The sequence below is a fragment of the Cyrtonyx montezumae genome, unplaced genomic scaffold (genome assembly GCF_038088225.1).
Source record: "Cyrtonyx montezumae isolate F1298 unplaced genomic scaffold, pur_monq_1.0 scaffold_20, whole genome shotgun sequence".
Taxonomy (NCBI): Eukaryota; Metazoa; Chordata; class Aves; order Galliformes; family Odontophoridae; genus Cyrtonyx; species Cyrtonyx montezumae.
This window is the reverse complement of record NW_027071937.1, coordinates 1,686,920-1,712,493: the sequence shown is the minus strand read 5'-3', so window position 1 is coordinate 1,712,493 and position 25,574 is coordinate 1,686,920. Positions and strand designations below refer to the sequence as shown.

At 54.2% G+C, this 25,574-nt stretch overlaps 2 protein-coding genes across 2 annotated transcripts in view; both read left to right on the top strand.

Moving 5' to 3' along the window:
* PTGS1 (prostaglandin-endoperoxide synthase 1) overlaps positions 1-25,574 on the top strand; it is a 145,433-nt gene that overhangs the window by 42,101 nt on the left and 77,758 nt on the right. The gene's annotated exons all lie outside the window — the stretch shown is intronic.
* LOC136049208 (carboxyl-terminal PDZ ligand of neuronal nitric oxide synthase protein-like) lies at positions 915-25,290 on the top strand. Its single transcript, XM_065737297.1, has 11 exons — positions 915-1,058; positions 3,085-3,156; positions 19,476-19,568; positions 20,214-20,272; positions 20,543-20,651; positions 20,733-20,874; positions 21,162-21,322; positions 22,027-22,194; positions 22,529-22,694; positions 22,782-23,121; positions 23,581-25,290. Exons 1-11 carry the CDS (start codon positions 954-956, stop codon positions 24,044-24,046), a joined length of 1,881 nt encoding a protein of 626 aa, XP_065593369.1. The 5' UTR covers positions 915-953; the 3' UTR covers positions 24,047-25,290.

Here is a 25,574-nt window from a genome sequence, read left to right as displayed (position 1 = left end):
GAGGAAATCGCTGCTGGGTGACTGTGTGGTTGTTCTTGCTACGTCACTTCTTATTTATCATTTTAAATCTTTGCTTCTCTGCAGCGCAGAAATGAGTGCTTAAAACAGTTTGCAGAAGGGAGGACGATTCTCCGGCAGCAGGAACAGCTCCAGCAAGACATGCCCACACCTCTGCAGCTCCCGAGTGGCTCTGGGAGAAACCTGATGGGATCAGATGAGAGCAACAACCAACGAGACAATTAAAGGACGCGCTGCCCGACTTACACCACCTCCCAGCTGCGTCGGAGATGTTTCCATGCAGAGTGAATGTCACTGCAAAGACCGAAACGTGCACGTGTACGAGCAGAGAAGGAAACCTCGGTAGCTCTCGCCCGCAGAAAGCCTACAGCATCCTGTCCCCTGTAAGAACTCCTGAAGCTCGGAGCCAAGAAGCTGTCTCTGGTGCTTAACTCCCACAGCGTTCAGGGAAGCTGGGCTTTGTACGGGCGCTTTGAGCATCAAAGGAACAACCAGCTCAGAATCTCGCTCCATCAGTCCAAAGCTTAACCCGCCATCCCGGACGGGGCAGCGTCAGCGGGCGGAGCATCGCGAACAACAGAGCGCGTTTCCGCGGGGGCTGCGGGGCGGAGCGGGGTCGGCCGTGCAGTGCGGGAGCTGCGGGTACCCGCAGCTCCCGCACTGCACGGCCGACCCCGCTCCGCCCCGCAGCGCCGCATCCCCCGACGGCGCTCCGCCCGGGGCGGTCCGGGGCCGACGTGGCGGCCGCCCCCCGCATCACATGAGGGAACTTGGGGCCAATGGCGCTGCGGCGAGGGCCGGGGCTCCGCTGGGCTCCCGCGGACGCTCATTCAAAACGCGGCCGGGCTCGGGTTTCGCCAGCCCCGCACCCCGACCGCTTGAGGGGTGCGGGGATGCGGCGATCCGTCTCGGCTTGAAGGCGTCCGCCCGCCGCGATGCCGGTGAAGAACCGGTACAACCTGGTGGACGATGGCTGCGACTCGCGCGTCCCGCTGCACAACGAGGAGGCCTTCCAGCACGGCATCCACTTCCAGGCCAAGGTGAGCCTGGGCCCCGCTTTCCCCGCCTTCCCCCGCCCGCGGCGGTGATGCGGTGTCCCCGCGGAGCGCGCACCGGACCCCGATTGGGGTGCGGGGCGGGGGGACGCCGTCCGCAGGAGCCGCGACCCCAAAGCCAACGCGCGTCCCCGAGGCGCGCTCCAGTGCCCACGGGAACGCGGCGGGCTCCCCCGAACCCACGGACACCGCGTCCCGACGGTTTCGCCGTGTCCACGTCCTCCCCGCAGCAGCACGCGGGGCCTAGGGGTGAGCAGCAGGCGACCGCGAGAGCTTCACGCTTCACATCACAATCAAACAGGTCCTTTCTTTCTTCCCGGCAATCTTCTCTAAGCTGTTTAACGCTTCCAAACCCCGTGCGCTGGGGAGCCGAGAGGGGCAGACCCCCCCCCCGGGCCGGGGGGCTCCGGTCCCGGCAGCGCCGATCGCACCGCATCGGTACCGCGGTGCGTTGAGCTGTTCGTTCCGGGCTGCACTTACACACACCGTGTGTGCGTGATGGGGGAGGGGGCTCAGAAATACGGACGCTGACGGAAAGTTCGTAGTGCTCATGAAAGGGGTTTTGGCGTTGCACCACCGCCGAGTGAGCAGCTTGAGCAGAGCTGCTGCTGTGCGCGGAGCGCGGTCCCATTCCCTGGCACGAGGAGCTGCGTCCCGCTGGAGCAGCTCTGGGGTCTGCTCCCCCTCGGGTGGCAACGCCGACTAGACATGAAATCCGTGGCTGCTGTCTGCTGAGCTGGAAGAAGGGAAATACGTTCAAATAAAGCTTTGAAATACGGATTTGGTGCCTTTTCGTTTTCCTGATAAAGGAGCTGTAAGGTTTAAGCAGGAGATAGGATGGATCTGAACAGACAGGTCATCATGTGCTTTAAAAACCCCTCTGCCTTAGCGAAGAAAAGCGATGAATCGTTGGTTTCCTTTAATTTAAATTAACGCTCGCTGTGCCACAGACCGCGCCGAGAAGAAAAATCCTTCTTTTGCATCTCACAACACGAGCGGGCTGCGCCTTTAACCGAGCAAAACGGGCATCTTCAGACTGACAGCTTCAGGCACCAGCGCTATTCTGAGACGGGCACGCATCGCCTTAGCAACGCTGCTCCGCTCGGAGTCGGTGCACAGAAGTGCAGGGCCGTGCAGAGCTGCTGCTGCTCTCCGTCCGGCTCTGCTTTGGGTCTCCCGTGATTTAGTGAAGGGCACGGCTGAAAGGGCTGCTCCTAAAAATGCCACTTTGCAAAAGCGTCAGAAGGAGCAGGTGACCTTTCAGATCGCTCGTGGTGTTTATTTCGAGGCAGATAAAAGCTCAGTAAATGGCAAGCCGGGAGAACTCATCTCTGAAAATCGCATCTCTGCTACGCAAAAGTTTTCAAGCGAGAACCCACTGCAAGCCACGAGAGTTACAGCAGAGAAGTGAGCACACAGCTGTCTGCCAGCTACTGTGCTGGTCTCCCGAGGGCAGCCCCATAGCGATCTGGGCTCTGTTCGTATATATGTTACTGCTCTGAATGTTTGCAGGGCTCCTCCTCCCCGGGTGCTGTCAGTGTGCTGGTCACCCCTGACCCGCATGGCAGCAGCAGCACGCTGGCATGGCATGAGGGAGCGGGCAGCCAGAGGCAGAAAGGTGCTGGGGACCCACGGCCACCTCCTGCTTCACCTTTGGCTGGCTCCTACATGTGTGCAGCTCAGAGCTTCTTGAAGGCAGATGTGGGGAGGGGTGACAGAGGATGCACGGTGTCATTTTCAGACCCATGGAACTGTGGTTTGATCAGCGGACACCGCCCCGCAGAGCAGGGGCACACCCAGAACCCGAGTGGGGTCACCCCCAGAGCCCAGAGCCCTGTAACGACTGCTGACTTAGGTAACATTATCCACAACAGGTATTCCTACCCAGACCTGGGCTGAAGGACTCTGCTGGCCAGGGGCTCAATAGGAGGCAGACGCTGTTTGTTTTGAAGATGCCTGCACTGTGAACTCACACAGTATTTTACAGACATCTCACCCTTCTGTCTTTCAGTACATTGGTAGCTTGGATGTGCCCAGGCCCAGCAGCCGCGTGGAGATCGTGGCAGCCATGAGAAGGATTCGGGTAAGTCCGAAAGCACTGAACCTCACCTGGATAAAGGGTGCACTGACTGGAGTGCCGTGGTTGCAGTGCGCTGCTCTGCCTTTCCCTCCTCCTCCCCCTTCCTCTGCAGCTCAGATCTCAGCAGTCAGCACTGTAGTGCCTCCCCAGGGACTCCCAAGGCATATCAGGACAGAGCTGCCCCCTGTGCTTTGCAGATGGATCGCTGTTGGCAGAGCTCAGACACAGACACCTAGCCTCTGCCAAGCAGGTACAGGGCTGCTCCTCGAACCTCTGATTTATTTTGCCCACTCTCTGTGCAAAAATTGGCTCCTACACAGTCTGCTCCACAAAAGCAGGGCAGTTCAGTGACAGTTCTAGATACTTTATGTTATTATATACCGTGTATCAGTGGCCTGGCAGATGTTAAGGATGTAAATCCCATTAGGCAAGACTGTGGATTCTGCTGCTTATGGAATAACTTGCTGCTTTTTCCCCACTCTCCAGTGCAGTTTTGCAGTTCCTGCTTCTCATCAAGTCTGCCCTCTTCCTCCTTTCCTCCTTTCTTCTTCAGAGCAGCCCGTGAGCGCTCACCAGATTTAGCAGTGATTAGCAGTGTGAAGCAGATGTAGCCACGTATAACCACTTCACATGCACGTACCCCAAAAGGCCGTGCAGCTGTTGTGCCTGGCTGAAGTTTTGCATGGGTCTGGGTTCTGAGGTTGTTCATATGTCTCACATCAGCTGAAGCAGGTCTGTGAATCTTCCACGTAAAGCTTTGAAGGGATTATCCTATTCCTCTGCCCTTCCCCCCGCAGTGTTTAACCATCTCATTTTCATTTAGAAAGGGCTTTTTAAAGTGGCTGGGGAGCTGCTGCATTCATCTCCAGCCAGGCTCAGAAATGCTGTTCCCCTGCCTGTGGCTGCTCAGGCTGTCAGCACAGCTCTCGCTCAGAGCACACTGCAGCAGCAGTCGGAGTTGCCCGGTTATTTACGGAGCAGGGGAGGAACTACAGGAGGCACAGGTGCAGGCTACTGGAGCACTGCAGACACTGATGTGACTACTGCTAAGTTTTCATCTGAATTATTTTCACTGGCATTAAATCTGATACTGCGCAGCAAAAGCGGTTTCTTATCACCTTTAACTCATGCAGGAAAAAAAACAAACAAAAAAAGGCAGATACCGTTGCAATAGCAGTTCCCAGAAAGCATTACTCTCTTTTCACACCTGCTGCTGCCCGGGCAGCTCAGCATCCAGCTCAGCACCTCGTTGCTGACACGCTGTACACAGCACGTGACCAAGCACTCGCTGTCCATGTGTGCCGTCAATTAATCTCATTACAAAATATTTTTAAAGCAGGCATCTTGTATTCTATACTGGGTTTTTAATCTTGGAAGCCCTTTCCAAGAAGGGAGGGCTTCCCTTTTCATGTGTGCATTGTACAGCAGGATCTCATTCAGACACTTCCTGGCTGCTGAGCGGAAGATGCTCCTCTATTGAAGATACTTAATTGGCACTGATCCTTAATTAGAGCATAAAGAATGAACTGGGAGGTCTTTGAAGGGAATTCTAGTGCACAGAGTACACAACCTAGGGACGGAGGGAAGATGGGGGCTATTTATGTAGCATTCATTTGCATGCAGAGGCCTGGTCCGTACTGGAGGTTTTTCCCATGGACTAAGCAGCACCAGTTCTAACTGGGAGGAGACACTGGAAGAAGCTATTGGTGGAAACTAGTGTTTTGCTCCCATCCTATTGTAGGTGGCAGTGCCTGTTTGTGCTGCAAGGGCAAGAAGGGAACCTCAGTGCTGCCAAGTGTTGGCAAGGGCACATTCTGCAGAAGCTTTCATCCTTTGTGCGCTCCAGTGTTCATTTGGAATTCTCTATTGGAACAGAAGAGAAAAGAGGCACAGTACAAGCCCCTAGCACAACATCTCCTCTGCTGCCCTGTGACATGGGAGCAGGCAGGGCCGGCAGCCAGCTGGGCACGGGGCAGCCCCAGCTCCAAAGGGGCACGGGGAGCAGGATGGGTCCCAGCGCTGCGTTTTCTCCAGCCTTTGACAGAGCTGGTTACCCTAGTTGCTCCTTAGTAAGCTCATACAGGCTCTGCAGCTGCCTTCCTCTCCTGTGTCTGATGCTGGTCTGCAGTCTGTGATTAAAGGCTCTTGCCTCAGGGAAAAACCAAGAGCTACCTAGCACTGTGAGAGAGAGGGTGGAAAAGCAGAACTGTACTTGAGAAGCACGCTCCTTGGCTGCTCCGTACCATCCTGGCTTTTACACTGGGCTCTTTCAACAGCTGCATATGAATAATGCCAGGGAGCCTGGGTGGGATTCTCTGCACATCAGCAGAGCAGTCTGCTTGCACACCCATGGACACACAGAGTGCTGAAGGATACTGCTCCCTGAGAGCATCAGCAGCTCAGCACAGCCCGCTGCAACCACCGCCTGTCCTGCAGCAGGGACTTCAGATACACTCTCAGAGTTGAGCTTAACTCTGTATTTCTTCCTGAATGGATGCTGGTGGAATCGCGAGCAATTCTCCAGTAGTCACAGATTAGATTCTCATTTCACAACAGGCTGGACAACCTTGTCTCATCACATTCTGTGCTCCCACTGGAGGGAATGCAAATGCAAGAGGTGGAACAGGGAAGTGGCTGCTCATAGCTCTCCATTATGCAGAGCTAGACAACTTGACGTTTGCAGTTCCTTCCAGTGGATTATTAGCTGCATACTGCTGCCATGTTATTATATGATCCTTTGAGTACAAACTAATCTCTACCTCCTCTTGCCCTGACAGGGGAGGTGATGAAATAAGTTTGCTACTTGAATAAGCACACAGTGCTCTGACAGGCAGATCAGGTTCCTGGTGGTGGCTGTGGGAGCCCAGCTCCCTGCACGGTGCAGCTGGGCGCTCGTGGCTCACGGGCAGCACACCGAGCAAGCAGCACATCTGCCTGCTGCTGCTGGCCCACGCCGGGCAGGGCTGGGGAGAGCCTGGAGGAGCAGGGCCCCCACTCACTCCACTTAATCACCTTTAGGGCAGAGTCAGCTTCTCTGCAATTTGCACTTAGGATTTTACAAAGCCTAGAGACTCCAGGGCTGTTTGCCACGTCTCTCTGGGACCTGAGCAGGAATTAACACTTCGAAAGCAGCCCGACGTTGGGCTGCTTATTCAGCTTAATCATTTCATAAGGGAGCAGGCTAGTGGTGCTGGGCCCATCCAGGCACCAGGATGAACAAAGAGGAGGCAGGCATCCAGACTAACTTGTTTCTTCTGTTGTCTGTCATATTTTTTAGGCTTAATGTAATTGAGAAGCCCACCCTGAGCCTAGTATGCCAGAAAAATGGAAACCTCCATAAATCTTATCACAGGGCACATCAGAAAGGCCTGAGTTCTCCTTGGCATGAGAACCAGGTTCTCGCTCCAACCTCCCCCTCATCCCAATTCTTCTTGCTGCCCTCATGCTCTTAAGCATAGACTCAGCATTTTGCCAGTACAGTATTTTGTCAATACAGTATTCTAGTGAGGAAGTTCAGCCCAACCACACAGTAAATCATACTACTGGCTGATATTTGGCAAGTCAGTGCTGAAGTGTGACACGGCATCAGTTTATGTCCAGATGAGAGGAAGTTAAGAGTCCTTCAGACTCTGATAAAGCAAAGGGGCAGGGACCTGCCTCTGCTGCAGCACTGCAGCTCCCAGTCTGAGGAGCTGGGCAGGCTTCATTGGGCAGCTTGAAAATAACCCCCAGAAAAGAAAAACAGAAGCTGAACTCCCAGCAGTTGGCTTTTCTTGGTTAGTCCCTGAAGCCTCTCCTACTGTAGTTGAATGGTTGGCTCTCTGCAGCTGAAGCTCAGGCTCACACGTAGCAGTTCTCCCGTGCAGTTGTGGAACGCTTGCCCTGGTACAGACCCACGCAGTAGAGTGCCAGGATCTGTTGGTTTTGGATGGGAGTCATTCTGCTGCAGTTCCTGGAGGGCTTTTCTTCTCAGCCTCTTTGGAAGAGCATCCAAGTGCTCAGCTAATGACAGCCCTGGGCCGTGAAAGAAAACAATGCCAATGTCTTAAATTATTTCAGCAGTCCTCAAGCTGCTGGCGTGGACCTTTAATTCTCAGAAAGCCATACACCTTCCTTTCATTTATGAGAGCATACGGGAAAAACGAGTGACAGCTCTTACACACTTCAGGGTGTAAAACACAAGCACCTCATGTGTTTGCTTCAGTCAGCACAGCCTCGGCCAGCTAAGGACGCGGATGATGCTGCGGTTGGGGGGAAGCACTCCATGCCTGGGTTGGCAGCCAGGTCCCTTGCACTGGCAGCAGAGCAGGGCCACCTCAGTTCACACAAGGCCTTAACAAAGATACTGTCATCACGTAGTGATATTCACTAATGACAGTGCTGGAAAAGATAGTCCCACGCTGTGACCATGGGTCCAATCAGCACTTACATTGACAAGCATAAAGGTGGGCATCAGGCCTTAGGAAAGATGAGAGGAGTACTTCAGGCAGACAGGCTTCCCCTAAGCCCGCGCATTTCTCATCCTCCTCCTCACAAAATAAATAAATAAATAAAGAAAGAAAGAACATATTCTACAGCAAAGTATGCTCCAAGAGGTCTTTTTCTAGAACACCTTTCCCTTTTTCTCTAGAGGACCTTCGAAGGACTGCATGCACTGATCCAAATCAGATCAAACCTACGCAGCCCAAGTCAGGCTATAGCCTTCAGAGGAGAGCAGCGGTTTTAGGTGTCCTAACCCAGCAGATGTGACACGTACAAACCTGCTCTCATTGCTTTTGCACAAAGCCTGGTGTGAGTTCTGGCTGTTCTCCAAAGCAGAGGCAGGATGTGATCACACTACAGCCAGTGCTCAGCTGCAAGTCTACACCAAAAGCTTAACTGGAGAAATGACACCAGAGGCTTCACTCAGAAGGAGATTTACAGAGACCACGGATAGCTTTTGTCCTCTGCCTACTCTGCATCCTCGTGAACCTCTGTCTCTCTGTCAACCCACACAGCTCTGTACCACTACCTGTTACCTGCTCTATTTAGACAGCATTGAGAGCAGATGACTTGGTGTGCAGCCCCTTCCCATGCAGCCAGTACCCAGAGCAGGGCTGTGCCCGTTACCTAGCTCAGCTCCAGGGCTCCTCCAGGCGCTTCCAGGGTTCCTTCCCCAAAGTCATCAGAGGCACTTTAAGGTTTCTATCACACAAGATTAAGCTAATTGGTTTTACCTCTTTAGGCCTTTGCAAAATAGAGCAAGTGTTGTCAGGATGGTAATTAAGCATTAATTGCAGCTGAGTTTAACCCTAATGCTTCGTTAGTTTGTTTTCCTCTATTTGTTGCAGCTCGAGCAGAGCCTGGAGCGTAGGGATCAGGGTGGGCTTTGAGGGAGGCCCAGGGGATGTAGGGGCCCAGCAGAGCTGTGAGGGTCTGTGGGGCTTTGTGTCATCTCCAGCTCATGGTCACCTTGGCAGGCTCAAGCACATCTCCTATATGCACTGCTTTACTAACTGTACAGAACATTTAATTTTCATAAGCTGAAGCATTGGCTTTAAAAATGTAGGAGCTGCTTTCCTGGAGGAATTCAGCCTGCCCCGTCGTGGCCCAACCTGAGCTAGTTCTGATTTCTGCTGCTCATGTTCTGTAGCACAGAGGGAAGAAGCTCCTGCTGAGCTGTTTGGGCAGTGGCAGCTTGCGTGCTGTTCCTAAGCAGCACTGTGTGGCTGTGGTGTGGAGCTGGCTGTGCTCTGCTTGGTGTGAGTGAGAGGAGGGGAACAAACTCCTTTTGGGGTGAGCACAGCCCCTGCTTGCTGCCTGGGGCTGGCTCACTGTGCACAGGGCTATAAGATCTCATGTGGGTTTGTGCCCTGCTTGTCTGCAACCCAGCCCATCTCTGGACTCCTTGCTGCAGGACAGTGATTAGTTGTTCTCTGCCACTGCTGAGCTGCGGGACAGAGCTCGCTGTGATTGTGCTGCTGGAATGGAGCACATCTCAGAGCTTTCTGTGGCCTCACTTCATGACCCAGTTTTCCAGAAGGGAGTGTTGGTTATAGCTGCTTCAGTTCCCATACCCTGCTCAGACAGCACACCGATACGATTGATAACAGATGGGTGAAATGTGCCATCTCCAGGCAACAGTGACCTCTCAGTGCCTTTCTGAGAGTGCTGAAACCTGGATGGCTCCTCCAGAGAGGGGTGGGATGAGCGAGGCATATCCATGTTGTTTCACATACGAGTCATGACAGATTGGCACTTGCTTGAAGGCTAATGATAATTAGATAAAAGCTAAATTAAAATGTTAGCACTAAATAGAACAAGACTCCTTGTCTGATGTTTGATCTTGGCTTTGAGGCAGGTATCTTTTAATTGTAAAATACAGTGGCTTTATCATTGTGTCACAATAGCCTTTGGATTCACTAGCTAAAGTATCAGCATATGAGATCTCCACAAAGCTTTTATCGGGTTTGAAATAAAGTCACTGTTTCAGTAACTGTATTACTGGTTGTAGAGCGTTACAGAGATGAAATGTAATGGCTTTCAAATTACGTTCTGCTGTAGAGCAATCAGCCATGGCTCAAAGCTGCTTCGTTATTGGTGTCTGAAAAAATGTAATTGAGATGGCAACCGGAGAGGTAGCGAGCAGATTGGATTAGCTTGTTAATGAGGAGGAGCCCTAATCTGAGTGACAACTGTGTGGGCAAGGGCACACGGAGCAGGGCTGAGCACGGCATGGAGTGCCTCCACGGTTCTGGGAAAGCAGAGAGGCTCAACTCACACATCTGATGAGTTTATATTGACATCAGCCTTTCTGGTTCTAAGGTTGAGTGTCTGTATGGGAGAAGGGCTGTGCCTAATGCCACAAGGATGGGTGCATTTATAGATGCCCCTTTATAGATGCTGTCCTGATTCTTGTCTGGTGTCAGAGCCCCCTGTACTTTATGGATCGCTGTCCTGAGGCACCATACAAAGCAAAAATGAGCCTAGCAGAATAAGATTTGCTAACAAGAGCATGATTGGTTATGCACTCATTTCCTTCATTCTGTTTTAGCTCTATACTAAATGTGTCCTGAAGGCAAACAGAACCCGTGCTGCTTAACATAATACTGTGACAAGCTACTTCGTGTTTTCACCAAATAACTGAATGATAAATCTACAGAATAAAAATCTTGAATGAGTCCCTGGGGGGTAGGATACTTCGATGAGGGAACGGGAATTTTTCAAAGGCATCACACAGTGGTTTTCTTCCTTTACTATGGCAGCGATTAGGCATTCTCTGAATGGTGTTTCCATGGGCCAGATGGGTTATTTGGACTAATTGGCAACTGCCTGGCTGTTTTCAGGACACCTGAATCACTTCTCCCTTCCTCCATCCTTCTGTCGCTGTTAAATCCTTTAAGGGCTTTCACATAGCCGTTCCTGAGGGATCAGAGAGACTCCATAAACACATCTGCCCTCTCCCCTGCAGAGAGCAGGAAACATGGCACTGGGGCACTTGCTTTGAGTAGGGCAGCTCTGTCCTGTACCTGCTGCAGAACACAAAGCACCAAGGTTCAGTGGCCCCAGGGCACTGCTTTGGTCCTGCTGCAGGTTCCTGTGGTTAATGATTATGAGGCCTAAAACTCCATACCTGAAACATTGGATTCTTTCCACGTTTCTGCCTGGGGCAGTGCTGGTCTCCTGTTCTCTTGTTTCCAAGCATTCAAGCCCAGGGCAGGTGAAGCTGGAAGCAGGGACTGCTGCCAGGTCCAAGCCCTCCCATGTGCTGCCCTAACTTCTGCCCCCTTTGCCCGAGAGCAGCAGAAGCTATCTGAACTAGTGCTGTGTTTCTCGTCGTGATTCACTAACCTCATTAGCTCCCCCGAGGCTAAAAGAGTCCTTGAACAGCTTTATATTCTTGAGTTTGGGAAATTGCACAATTAGCATTGAATTTTCCTCTCATCTGGTAAGAGTCGTGTTTCCAAATTGAAGAATAAGATTTTGTGGACATACTGAGAAATCAGAGACCTTCCCTTCCTCAGAAAGGGTCGCTGCAGTCTGCTGGCAATTCTGAAGCCTCGATTCCTTCTCAAGTCAACCGGAATGGCATGCTCTATGAAATCCCTTACAACCCACATCTCAGCAGTAGCCCTGCCTGCTGGCTTTACGAAGGAGGCAGGCTGCTCAGCTGGGAGCACTGCTCGCTGCCTTTGCTAACAGGCCTTACAGGCATGGCCTCTGCAGCCCTGCAGCTGCTGGCCCCTCCAAGCTCAGTGGGCTGTTCTGGCTGGAGCTGCTGCACTGCTGGTGCTCACAGATGCAGACCTGCACAGTGCTTGGAGCCTCGCAGCTCTGGGCTGTGAGAAGTGTTTCCTCAAGTGGAGCTGTTGGAGATTGATAGTATTAACAGATACACAGGAAAGGCTCCTTGTGTGGGAATAAAGCAGATTATTTCAGACTCAGACTCTCAGACCAGGACATGGCAAGGCTGTTCATGAAAGCACTGAGAAATGGAGCAGTTCATCGGGGCTTGAGCTAGCAAAGGGCTTTCTGCAGTGAAAGAGAACGGGGCCTGATTGCACCTAGCAAATGAGGCATGAAACCTGGCCCGCACCAAGCAGCACACTAAGCAGCTCAGCATCCCTCACATTCTCATTCTGATCTAGTTTGTAATCAAGTGCTTTTTCTGAATGCAAATGGAGGTCAGGTCCTCATTCTAGCTTGAATTCTCCTTGCTCAAAGCTAGAGATGCCAAGTCCAGCTTCCTACATCTGCTGCAGATATGCAAAGAAAATGCTAATTCCTCTAGGAGTGGGCTAGCAGAAGCCACGAGATGCAGGGCGGGATGACAGCACCCAAAATGCTTGTGGTGCATGATAGCAAGTGAGGAGCCAGGAGATGGTCCCTCCCTGCACCATTTGCCAAAAGAGGGCGTTGGCAAAGCAGATGTAGCTTCTCCAGATTTTCTCAACAGTAAACTAGATTCCTCCTCCTCCTTCAGATAAGAATAAGCCAGGCAGACACGAGCAGCACACCATCTCTCCCCAGCAGGCAGAAGTCACAGAGGCTGTGAGGATGGATACCTGGCCTTCCTGGAAGCAAGGAGCTCACTTGTTCACCACCTGGAGCACACGGCCTCCTGTTCTCTGCCTTCCACATGTGACACCTGCCTTGCACTGAGCCTCAGGAGCACGGGTGCTTCCTCTTCATTATAGCACACAGCACAGCTCTCCCAGTCTGCCCCTCCAGATGAATTCTGCCCAGGCAAAGGCAGTCTCTATCTTCTTCCTGTCCTGTGTACCCAGACTAGAGGACAACCGGGATATGAAACACTGCATAAAGGAACAGGAGACCTTCTTTGCCAGGGGCTCAACATTGTTGCTTATAGGGAAATGCAGAATTACTTGAAGGTATCTCAGCATATAACTGCAATTTCACTTCTAAGGGTTATTTCAGGTGAACATGACCTGCTTCTGATGAAATTAGCACTTTTTGTCTGCAGTAATTCAGCAGCTTTGGGATAAGAACCACGTTCATGTACACTCAGTGCCTGGTACATGAGAGTCCTTTGGGGTAGGATCCCAAGACACTACTTCATTACTGAAACTAATTAATCACTCAAGCTTAAGACAGGGAAGAGCTGATGATGATGTTTTGAGCAGCTGCTAAAGGACAGCATGGCACAGTAACAGAAACATTCATGCATTGCAGGCACCAGGGGCTCACACCAGGGTACAGGTGTGTTGCAGGGCTGCTCTGGTGTTCACCAGTGCAAAGCACTGACTGTCACACAGCTCTCCCTCCCTCCAGCTGCCAGCCCCCATTTACAGATGGGTAGCACTGCAGACAGAAAAGGTAATTTGTTTTCTCCTGTAAATGAATAGAGGTAGGGAGGGGCCCAGCCTCTCTATGAACTGGGGCTGGCAAGACAAGGGCAGAATAGCTGTGTGTGGGAAAGCTCCCTATTAAACCTGAGGACAGCAGGGGGGTCCTGGAAGTGACAGTCACACAATGGTGCTTTTGTCAGAGAAGCACCAAAGGCCAGATGATGTCACCTTGTGCTGGGCTGTGTAGCTGCTTGTGTGCCTCAGGATGAGGCTCAGCACATCGCATCTCTGACAGGGAGGAGGCAATGAAAAGGCTGCTTTTATCCCACCATTCTTCTAAGGAGCAGGCAAAGAAGCTTTGTTCAGAACAGCTTGGCTGTTTTCAGAGGTGGAAAACCCCAGTGAGAGAGCCACTGCCTGTACCCCACCAGCTCCCATCGTCCACAGCCACTCTGTTCTCACCTCTGGGTGCTCTACTCCACATCTGCTGGACTCGCTTAGGGGAGCAGCTGAACTCTGGCCACACTCTTTGCTTTTGCTTTACATAGAAAGATCATGCTATCCTCAAAAGCCTCCTGAAACTCCAGCAGCTGGAGACATCATAGGGGTAAAATTTGTCCCCCAGAAAGCAAAGGCGGCATGGATAAAGGCAGCCCTTCTCTCTGCCACAGCAGCATGGGATGGGGTCCCTGCTGCTCTGGCAATTGCTGGGTGGGCTGAGGGGACTGCAGCCTCACAGGTGACCACAGGTTTGCACACACTGTGCAATGGGGAATGTGTAATGCTCACCATGAGTGGGTGCTGGAAACTCCCAGTTTCAGCTGTCTGCTCTGCCTTGACTTGCCAGGTGAACTCCTGATGAATCATCCTGCCTCAGTTTCCCATGCTAGGACTCCAGTTAACGTCTGCCCATCCTAGGGAGAAGCTACGGCTCAGAATTCATGTCTGCAAAAGAACGTGAGGAGAGGAAAGCTCTGTCCAGGGGAAAGCCTCCAGATTAGTCAGCTCCCAGTGCTGCTGGCTTTGAATATTTATGAAAGCAGAAAATGGTCAGACGTGTATTGCTAAGCTGTGCAGCTCCTTCCTGAAAAGAACTCTTCCCTAAACAGTGCTTGTTTACCTCAATTTCTCCATGGACCTTCACTCCACCAGGGTGAAGGACAGAAGTGTGGGATGTCAGTGTCTGTGAGGTGATGCAGGGGCTGTAAAAAGCTGCCTAAGCTGAAGCAATGACACAGTGCTCCTTTTAATACAACTGGAGCCTGAAAGCTGTTGTTGGGAAGGAGCATCCAGAGAGCCTGGTCCCACCAACTGCTTCCCTGCAGCTTCCAAATCGTTGGTAGGAGAGTGGCTTGTGGTACAGCATCATACAGGGTAGATTTTTGCTAGACCCCAAGCACTCCTGTGTTTTCACTCACGTGTACCACCCCAGAGGTGGTCCCCAAAGCTAAAATAGGAGTGCGCACAAGGCAGCCAGGCCAGGCATGCCCAGCATTCCTGGTGGTGCTTCTTCCAAAAACCTTGGTCCCCTAAAAAGCATCATAAAAAGAGACAGAAAATGCCTAAATCCCTGCAGAGAGCTGAAATATAGCCAAAGCCAGAATTAAGAAGAGCCGGGCCAAGCTCACATGCCCTTTCCCAAATACAGGCATCTTTCAAGAGGCTTCTTTAGGAACTATGATGGAGCTAAGCCAGGATCCAGCCACATACAGCTGCAGTGCCCTGCCTGCTGGCCTGGGGTTTTGGGGGCACACAACCACAGAGTTGCAGCACAGACCCACCCATATACCACTGACAATGCCAAAATGGAAACTCCACAAATACAAGTGCTTTCCTAGCTTAAATAGGGTTTTTGCAATTTCATCTCTCACCCCTTCCCAATCTGCAGCACAGCTCAGCCATCTAAGGCCATGCTGGGAAGTCAGGATCAGCCAGTCCATAGCCAGGCCTGGCTGCAGCTCACCTGCACACCAACATACCCACACTGGAGCTCAGGAGAGGGGCGAATGCCCAGAGCTGTGCTTAAATGCAGCCAATGTACTCTGTGTGGGTGTGGACAGAGGCTCCAGGTGGGGCTGGTCAGGACCATTAAGGCCTCTTGTTCCCTTGGGATGCTGGGACTGGTGTGTGTTGTCCAGGTGAAAATGAGAAGCATAACTGCCAAGGAGGTGATGGGGTGTGGGGAGGGGCTGAGGAGGGCTGGCCTTCGGCCTCCAGCTGGATCTGAGTGCTGGGGCCCATCATCCTGGGGTCCATCCCCTGCCCCTCTGCAGATGTGCCTGGACCTCTGCTCCCAGCTCCCCTCTTGGCCACCGCCTGCCTGCTGGGTTGAGCCAGGGCCAGGAAACACTTTCCCATACATTGGATGAGGTGTATTGAGGAGACATTGAGTCACGGACTGGCTTTCCCCATAAATCCTTTCATCACAGATCTTTGACAAGTTGTCTCCAGCTCCCGCACCTGAGCAGAACTGCCATGTGGGGAGCACGTAGCGTGCAGCCACCCCATGGATCAGTCATCCAGGGCTGGCCCAAGCCACAGGGCTCTCCCTGCCAGCGCTGATCAGAGCTGAGGCCGAGCACACGGCCCTGCAGCCCCGATCAGGGATGTCAGTGCTGCTGCACGCTGCAGCAGTGCCCGGGCCCCAGGTCACAGCGGGGACGGCCTGAGGTGCCCACAAAGAGCAAGCTGGGGGAAAGAGCTCATTTAAATGAGAAAAAATAACAGACTTCGGGTACTTTGCCAGCATTCTCCTTGCCTATTGTACTCCCTGCTCGGTTTCTGCTTTCCCCTGGGCAGTTTTATGTTTCCAAGGACCATAAATTCTTATTTTTCTGCTGGGCAGGAGGTGCGCTCTGGGCCGTGCTGCTTCCTGCCGGGCTTTGTGTGCGTGTTGCCCAGTTACTGTGCACAGCCCCGGACTATGCCCAGCCCCATTCACAGCGCCCATGGCCCCATGGCCCCACGGAGAGTTCGGGCAGTGCTGGCTTTCCAGGAGCAGCAAAGAGAAGGGCAGGAGCCTGTGGCTTCCAGACAGAGCCCGCCGGGCTCAAGGTGACCTGTGTGGGTGTCCTCCTGGCAGAGGTGTGCAGCAGGGAATGCGGTGCCTCTGCAGAGGGATTTAAGGCTGGGCTGCAGCCGGCGGCCCAAAGGGTATGGGAACGGCCAGTGCTCATTTGTCAGATTGGGAGCACCAGTAATCTGTGCTTGCTGAGGTTGTGGTGGCGTCATTTCCAAGCTGCAGCCTTCCAAGCATCAGTAATTCAGACAGAAGTTGTGATAACACCCTGTCCCCATGCCATTCAGGCCAGTCTGAATTGATGGTAATAGCATTCCTGAACCAGAAATAGTTGCATTTGCCATGGGATGAATTCCTAGCGTGGCACTCGTGCAGCATCAGGCTGCGGTGGGATGGCAGGGTCGGGGTCCTGGTCCAACCAGGGTCCTGCTGCAGTGGCAGGGACCCCACAGAACCTCCTGCAGGAGAGCAGGGCGGAGTCCCATTGCCCACAGTGCCAGGGCTGCGTGTCACCAGGAGCAGGGCTGGGCAGCAGCCTGAGCTGGCTGAGGAGTGTACAGCTGCAAGAAGAAACAGGCCATTACCAGGCCTCTCCTTTGGGCACACAGACAAAGCACTTCCAGCACTGGGGTACTCCTGCTTCAGGAGCACAGCGATGTTCTGCCCTGGGTCCTGGGAGGGTCCTGGCTCCCACAGCTCCCTCTGGGCCATCCACCCCTTCTGCTCCGTGTTCATGAGGAAGGGGCACTGTGTGAACGAGGCTGCCTCCAGGACCTGCAAACTCTGCGTTATGACAGTTTTCATTTGCATAACGAAGGCCCTGATACCTTCAGCAATTAATCACATTAAGAACTGTTTCTGTGAATAACTCTATTCAAGCAAGTTGTTCGTAGCGCTGGAAACTGCGTATGATTTCAGATGTGCATTAGCCCATCTCTTTCATCAGCAGATGGAAGCTGGTAACCGCATGCGTAATTTATCTCTGCTTGGGTGGAATTATCAGATGAAATATGCATTGCACAGCACCATTAACATTTCCAGTCATACAGTTTCTAGCTCTTGGGTGAGTTAATATTACATGCCAGCAGTGTGTGGGACAATATGAAAGGCAGAGACTTGAACACAGGGATTTAAAAGCAAAAATGGAAAGTATTCCAGGTCAGATGCATCAGAAATAGAATTAATGAAGTTGCTAAATTAAATGAGATGCAATGCCCTTTTCTGACCTGCATTTCTAATAAAATGCCCCCTCTTGTCTCTATAGCTAATAAAACTGCCAGGTTTGCCCACTGAATCTCCACTAATAGGGGCAGCTCCAAATTCCTTAACATCTGGAGGGGATTTTCCCATAGGATAACACAAGCAGCAAGAGAATAACTGTTGAATCTCAGAAAGCAGCAGAGGAGATGAACGCTGCTGGGTTTGCATATTTGGAGAAAAAAAAAAAGTCACAGCAATTCAATAATAGGAAATAAAATAGGAAATAAAGTCTGCAGTGAGCAGACCTTGATCTCTGGCAGCAGTGTAAGGTTTGCTGGGAGCTGCATGCTCCCGGGACCGCTCTGATAGGAGACAGCGTGCTATCCTGGCACTGCTTTGTTTCATCGGCCTTTTTGTCCTTATATCAACCAGGTTTTGTTAAAATACTGACTCCTGCTGGAGAGGCAGCCATGAGATGAGGGGCTGCATCCCATCTGCTTGCTGTGGGCAGAGATGGCCCTGGCACCCAGTGGTGCCCTCCGGGGCCGTCCCGTGGTCGGGCTGCACAGCGGTACCACCTGGAGGTTTCCCCTGGGCTCCTGGCAGTGCGCTGCTGCTGCTCCTGGCTCTCTGCTTTCTGTCCAACACTGAGAGAAAAAATATCTCTGCAAAACCCAGACTTGGACTTCGCTTAAAGCCTCTGAGTAAAGAGCCTTGTTTGAATGTAATTGCACCCCTGTTGCTACAAGGGGAAAATACACTGTATTGCTCTTTCTTGGAAAGCTCAGCTAGTATTTTCCCAGCCATTTGTGTACAAAGAAAGATAAATAGCTCTTTAGCGGGCAGAACAATCTCTTTGGGTTTTATTGACATTCGTGCCAGCAGCTGAGGAGCAGCAGCTTGGCAGAGCTGAGTGCGGGCGGGTGAAGCTGTGCCTGGGGGAGCCAGGAGGGGGGCAGGGGGACAGCGAGGGGCTGGGGCTGGAGGAGCCCACTGCTGCTGCAGGACTGATGCAGGCTGCCTGAGCACCACGCTGCGTGTTGGCTTGCCACCTCCTCACCCATCGCTGTCAATCCTCCCTATAAATAAAATACATGTGTGGTGAATTTAGCTCCGGCTTCACGCACTGTGGGACTCTAGGTAGGTTTTTAAAGAGCTTGACTCTGAGTAATAATTCATGGGGAGATCAAAAGGCTATGGTTTAATCAGGGGTCTGTCTAATACCATCAGAAGCCTGCTGCACGTGAACTGCCATCCCATTTTCTGCCTCTAAGGCCAGAATGGTTCACATTGGTTGCTGGGGAGCTGGGGAGCTCCGTTCTGCTCTGCAGCCCCTAGGTGCTGCACCCATAGCACTGCACTCTGGTCCTTCAGCACCAGGCTCCCAGAGGAGCTGCCTGGGCTCCCCTGATGTCTGAACCGCTGCCTGCGGCTTCTGCGACTCTATCAAGAGATAAGGTTGCTAATTAGGTGTCTAATTACGCAGTGTAGGTGAGCTTTAGTCTGAGTTCTGCCTCTCAGACTGGAATCACACATGCTGTAGCTGCACTGTCAGGTCTGTGTGTTGGTGTGGGTGTACTGAGGATGTGGCCCAGGAAAGCTGGATTTCAGATAGGGATGGTAGAAAAACATGGGGTGTCAAAATGCTGTTGGGAAGCTGAAAATTGGGCCTGAAGTGGGGCCAGCAGGGATCAGCATAATAAATACAGATCTTAGGAGTAGAAAGCTCTGCCATTCTTCTTAGTCACCATCAGAACCAGCATTTAAAAGCCAGCAGTTTAATTTTCAACACAAATGGAGGTGAGTTCAGCCTGCAGACACCTGCAGATAAGGAGCTGGGTTTTTCTCCAGAGATACTGAGCACACCAAGGTTAATGTGATTATGTCAACGACTGAGATATAATTGTGTTACTGCCACCCATCTGGCCCTCCCTGCAATTCAAGGGATTTTATATTCGCCATGCACTGCAGCACTGAAATGCAAGGGCACTGGAGATGCTATAAATCACTGCATGACATGTGCTGCCAGTGCCACCTCCCCAGCCAGCTGCTGCTGCGGGGTCCTGCTGCTCTGTGCAGGGTGCTTCAGTGCCATCGTGCCAGGAAGTTCCTCTGGGGTCTCAACTAAGAGTCCCCAGCCGTGTCCTGCAGTTACCTGTGATGGTGGTTCTGCATCAGCACCAGCATCCAAAGCCCCTCTCTGTCACCACGGTATTACACACAAGAACATTTCCACGCAGAGCACTGACACTGCACAGCCCCAGCTCCCCCTCCAGTCCCACCACTCTTCTAACCTGTGCTTGTCTTCCCATCAGTATGAATTCAAAGCCAAGAACATTAAGAAGAAGAAGGTGAGCATCATCGTGTCTGTGGATGGCGTGAAGGTGATCCTGCGCAAGAAGCAGAAGGTGAGGCTGCTCCCAGCTGGGGCATGTCTGCGTAGCACTGCTGCTCAGAACAGCTCTAAACAAAACTGGCCTTTTTTAGCAAGCACACTGAATTGTCACAAGAAAAAGCCTCAATTTTTCACACACGTGCACACACACACACAAAAAAAAAGAGATAGCAAAATCTCTCTGAAGAAAAGTGGGGAAATGACACTGCGGGAGGATATTTTTTTCTACCAAAAAATGTAAGGCTTTCAGGAAATGCAGTTTCTTTTCCTCATTGATGAGCAGGCTTCCCCAGCTGCACAGCCCCACGCCTGGCTCACACCACACACAGCCCACAGCTGCCCCTGCTCCCCAGGCCCTCACTCAGAGCCTTGCCCCACAAAACGAGTTAATCCTCTGCATATTTGATGCTATAAATTAATCTTTAGGACAGATTTCAGCTCTGGAGGCTATGATCAGATGACCAGATATGATAAATGATCAAAGAAATCTATTTTCATCCAAGATATCGACTGAGCAGCCTCTGCTAATGCAGTCAGGCTGCAGCCCTGCCCTTGGCTGGGGACAGATGTGCCGTTTTCCATGGTTCCTGCCCATGGGAATGGTGGAGTTTGGGTCTCTCTGATCTGCTGTAATTTTGCTTCTGCCATGTGCTTGCAGCGAAAGGAGTGGACGTGGGATGAGAGCAAGATGGTGGTGATGCATGATCCCGTGTACAGGTACGTGCCAGGGCTTTGCACATTCATAGATAACTTGTACAGGATCCAGTAGGACAGCACTGACTTTCCATAGCACCTGCTTTGGGATCTCTGGGTATTTTGAAGATGAGAAGCTTCTTCCAGAGGCATCTCCTGCCCCTCTGCTTGGTGGCACCGCTAGGCAAACCAGCAGGACTCTGTCCAGGGTCTTAGCAAGCACAGGAGCCCAAGAAGTCTGGCAAGGGGCAGAACTTCTGACGCATGTTTACCTCTTCTTGTGCCTCCTCCCAGAATATTCTATGTGTCCCACGACTCACAAGACCTGAAAATATTCAGTTACATCGCAAGGGACGGTGCCAACAACTCCTTCAGGTGCAACGTCTTCAAATCCAAGAAGAAGGTGGGATGCTCCGTGCTGGTGCCCAGGCCCTGGGGTGGGCACTGGGAGGTGATGGGGCTGACCAGTGGGTGTGCTCTGCAGAGCCAGGCCATGCGTGTGGTGCGCACGGTGGGCCAGGCCTTCGAGGTGTGCCACAAGCTGAGCCTGCAGCACGCCCTGCAGAACGCCGATGGCCAGGCAGATGGTGCCAGCGACAAGTCGGCCGAGGAGCAGCCATCCGAAGGTGACATTCAGCTCCCTGTGGGGTCTGGGTGGCAGCAGAGATGTGTCGGGGTGAGGGGAGCTGCAGTGATACGTCCTCGTGGGCCAGCTGCAGTGGCAGCAATTCCCAATGGTCTGGGGGCATGGCTGATCCAGCACCTCCCCAACCTGGGCCCCATGGAGGTGGAAGCTAAAGCAAGTCCTGGCCATTCTCCCCGGGCTGCCATGTCAGCCCTGCTCTGAGCCCTGGCTGGCAGCCATGGTCCTGTGGTGGGGGGGCTCTGGTTCATTTTTCCATTTCGTTTTAAGTGCACCAGATAAAGGGCTCCAAGATCACAGATGGGGACGAAGTTGGCCTTGACTCTGATGGCATCTGTGTGTCTGAGAGAGGAGCAGGAGAGCTGCCCGCTGCCAGGGGCGAGCTGAGCGTGCTGAAACCTGGACAGGGCTCCAAAGACAAGAACTGCCAGGTAAGGGCCAGGTCGGGGGGACACCCTTTGCTCACAGCTATAGGGAGAGCCCCTGACTTCTTGGTGCCCTTCTCTGGCTGCCCCCAGCAGCACCACTTGGTCATGACCTTGCTCCGTGCCACACAGCCAGCTGGACAGCAACATCCAGGTAACAGGTGGAGTGCAAGCGGTGTCCCTGCCGAAGGGCATTTCCATGCCATGCAGGCAGGTGTCTGGTCTGCTCTGCAGCAGTTGCTTGGCCATGCTCCAGCAGCAAGCACAGCTCACTGCTTCCCCCCACCAGCAAAATCCCTCAGGGCACCCCCTGCCGCAAAGGGGCTGAGGGTGTGCTTGCTGCTGGCTGTGGACAAGCTGTAATGAATAGCTGCTCTGCAGAGCTGTTTGAGGGAGTGTTTCCTGGCTGCCTTAATGGCATTATTTCATTTTACACAGTTGTATCACTTGCAGGGCCTGGCTGCAAGCAGCTGCAATGAAATGCATTCAGTTGGATTTATTTCCTTGGCTCAGGAGGCAGGGCTTCACTGCGCCTTTCCATTTAAATGCAGATCCACTGCTGACCTGGCCCCACACAGTGCCAGGGCTGTGGGGGCAGCTGTGATCCCCGGGTCAGCGTGGGGCCCCAGCGAACACCTGGGGAGCCACTGTCTGAACAGCCCCAGCATGAGCTGAGCCATCCTCTCACCGTGTCTTTGTCTCTGTGCCAGGACTCCGAGAGCTGCTCCCCGTACCCAGCCGGCTCACAGCAGCTCCTCAGCCCGGGCAGCCCCTGCTCTTCGGCCTCCATCACCCCACTGGCCTCCCAGCACTGCCTCCAGCTGCTCCAGCAGCAGCTCCTCCAGCAGCAGCAGCAGACACAGGTGGCGGCGGCTCAGGTACTCATCCCACCTTCCCCTGGGCAACAGCAGCCCTTTTCCTCTCCCTGTCGAGCGGGGCTGGGTACAGGGGCAGCTCGCGGTGTTGCACAGCGATGTCCGTACAAACCATCAAACCTTCAGGCTACCAAACCTACAAACCGCGGCCGCTCCCATTGTGGCGTGGGGACTCCCGGCTCCCCTCCCACCCCCCCAGCACTGCTCCTCGTGGCCGCCAGAGGGCGCCAAAGCGCCGCGCAGCTCCGCGGGACCGGGAGGGGTTCGGGGGCGGCTCCGGGGGTGCTCGGCGGGGACCGGGGAGTGCTCCGGCCCCGCAGCCCCGTGCCGCCCGCAGGTGCAGCTGCTGAAGGACCAGCTGGCGGCGGAGACGGCGGCGCGCATCGAGGCGCAGGCCCGGGTGCGGCAGCTGCTGCTGACCAACCGCGACCTGCTGCAGCACGTCTCGCTGCTGGTGCGGCAGCTGAAGGCGCTGGAGAGCCGGGCGCAGCGCCGGCAGCCGGGTGAGCGAGCGCGGGGAGCGGGCACCGGCAGCCCCGGGGCCGCCCGCCGCGCATCACCGCCCCTCGTCCCCCCGTGTGTCCCCGCAGTTGACCGTTCGCTGCAGAACCTGTCCCTGGCGCAGTCGCTGTCCCTCAACCTCAAGAACCACTACAGCCTGGACATCGCCCTGCCCTCCACCTCCACCCCCGCCAGCGTCCTGGGCAGCCCCGTGGGGCCCCGCTCGCTGTCGGCGCCGGGAGCCGGGGATTCCTACCTCAACCTGCTCGGCCTGGAGGGGAACGGCCCCGGCTTCGGCAGCAAGGACGGGGCGGAGGGGCTGGCGGGGCACGAGGGGCTGAGCCGGCGCGTGGAGGGCTCCGAGCTCAGCGAGTTGGCGCTGCTCGGCCGGCAGAAGGCGGAGGACGCGGACAGAGGGGACGAGGACAGGTGGGGCTCCGCCGAGCGCCGTGCCCCCGTCAGCCCTAATGCACAGCGTAGCACCGTGCCAGCTGTGTACGTTAACCCGGCACTGTCCCCGCGCAGCACTGCAGCACGGGCCGGAGCTGCGCCTGCAGCTGCCGCTCTGTGGGCAGGGAGAGCTCTGAACTCGCGGGGACGGCTCAGGGTGGGCTCAGACAGAAGGGGTCTCAGGAGGGCACAGCCTGGTGTGGCATCCACCGCGTGGGAACGGGGATGGGGGATACTGTCCTGCTCCTGTGCCCTGCAGCAAGTCAGCCAGTGCTGCATCCCTTCTGCAGCCCAGCTCCAACCAACACAGCAGTGCGTTGTGCTGATGACACCTAAAGATGCGTCTGTCCTTTGGACAGCCAGGGGCAGCTCAACCGAGCCTTGTGTGCAGGTATGTCAACCCTTGCCCATCACCTCCTCTTTGCTCTCGCTTCCCAGGCAGCAGCAGCCCATTCCCAAGCTCAACCCACCGCCACCCATCCTACGCAAGAGGTCAAGCAAGACCTCCCCGAGCCTAGAAGTGGACATTAAGCCTGAGAGTACTGCCCACGTGAGCCTCACCAGCATCACTGCCACCTCCCTCACCCTCCTGGACCCCGAGGCAAGGACTCCTGCACGGAGCTCTGCTGCCAGCGCGGAGCCCCTCCCTGCTGGGACCTTGCAGCGTGTTCTGAGCAAGGACAGGACTGGAGAGAATGGGCACATGTCCCCTCCATCCAGCATCCATGACCCTGCAGCTGCTGATGCTCTGAGCAAGGACTTGGCCGCACTGCTGAGCCCCACGGACGGCACGCTGCCGTTCTCTCCTGCAGATGACACCTGCTTGCACATCAGCTTCTCAGAAGATGAGTTGCTGGAGCCAGAGCTGGACAGTACTGCGGGGCCCAGCAGGGTCCCTTCCTAGTTGGACGCAGCACTGGCAGCTGGCTGGCAGGCAGCCCCAGTGGCTCTTTCCACACCACCCCCAGTGCACGCTGGGGTGACAGGGTCCCCGTGCCCTGCCTGGGGCAGGTCCTTTTGCTGTCCCTGCTCCATGCATCAGCTCCTCCTGCCACACGTGGGCCGCAGCACAGAATGCAACCTGGTCAGCCCGTTGCCAGTCTGCACCAGTTCACACTGTCCTGCTTCCCCGGCCCTTTTGTGCTCTGTCCTTCCATTGGTCGGAGGTGCCATGTGGGTCTCCATCCCAGGGAGCTCTCACCTCTGCTGCCTGGCAGAAGCACAGGTCGCACTCATTGCTACATCCCTGCTGCTGCAGACAGCCCCAGGGCCACCACATCTTTCTCACCACATCCCCCAGCCCCGGTGTGGTGGGGTGGCCTCAGGAGGGAGAGATGCAGACACCTCGCTGCCTTGAGACCAGTCCTGTTTTGGAGACAGCAGCTTCACTGCCCCACTGCTGTGTCCCTGTGCAGCAATGCCACCACTGCCTCCCTCCAAAGGTGCCTTTTCCTATGCTGCAGCACCTGCTGCCCACGCAGACTGGGGCCACCTTGCAAAAGATTGGTACAGGGTGACTGCACACAGGGAAGATGGGGCCCCATGCCACAGCAGGTGCTCCACTATCTTGGGGTGGCAGAGGCAGCTGTTCCACGTGCACCCTTCTGAGAGCTTTGGGGCTGCAGGTGGGGGCTGCTCTGTCGTGTTGGGGTGTTATGAGATGATTCAGTGTGAAGTTGGAAGCGTGAATGTCTGGGGGATGAGTTTGCAGATGGAAGGTTTAAGGAAGAAACCCAGCCCTGCAGGAAGAGCCGAGGCAATGCCTGGTGCATCCCTCATCAGCATGTGCTGGAGCAGGTTCTGGGGAGGGACCCTGGGAGGCGATCTTCCACATGTTGTTTGCAGGAGGAGGTTTGGGAAGGTGCTAGAGGCTCGAGTTGGGGAAGAGTCGGAGATGGAGGCTCAGAGCAGCTGCTCTGACCCAGCACAGAGAATGACAGGATCCCAGCAGGGCCCAGCGCTGGCCAGGGTCTGCCGATGGGAGCTGAAGGCAGAGTGCTGCAGCATCACCAGCACTGCTGAGGAAACGCAATGAGAGCTGTGGATTTGTAAAGCTGTGGGTGTGTTAGCGTGGTAGAGACAGATCGACCACTCCTTAGGAAATAAAGTACACTGCAGTTTGGTAACTGACTTTTAAAGAAAATAAATGCCTCGAATTTGCAGAGCTGGTGCCATGTTCTCTGCTTCACTCACTGGGAGAATCTCATCCCTCAGCCCCAGTGCTCCTGGGCACAGTTTGGTACTGCAGAGTTAAGTGACATCCCACACAGGATCCAAGGCAGCCCCAGTCCCAGCCCAGTCCCCTCAGGGAGGGTCCCTGCACTCCCCTACTGTCACAGCCCTGGTCCCAGCTGCTCCTCCTCACAGTGACAAGAGGTCTCCCATCACCACACACTGCCACACGGGTGCCAGGTTCCTCACCATGGACAGGG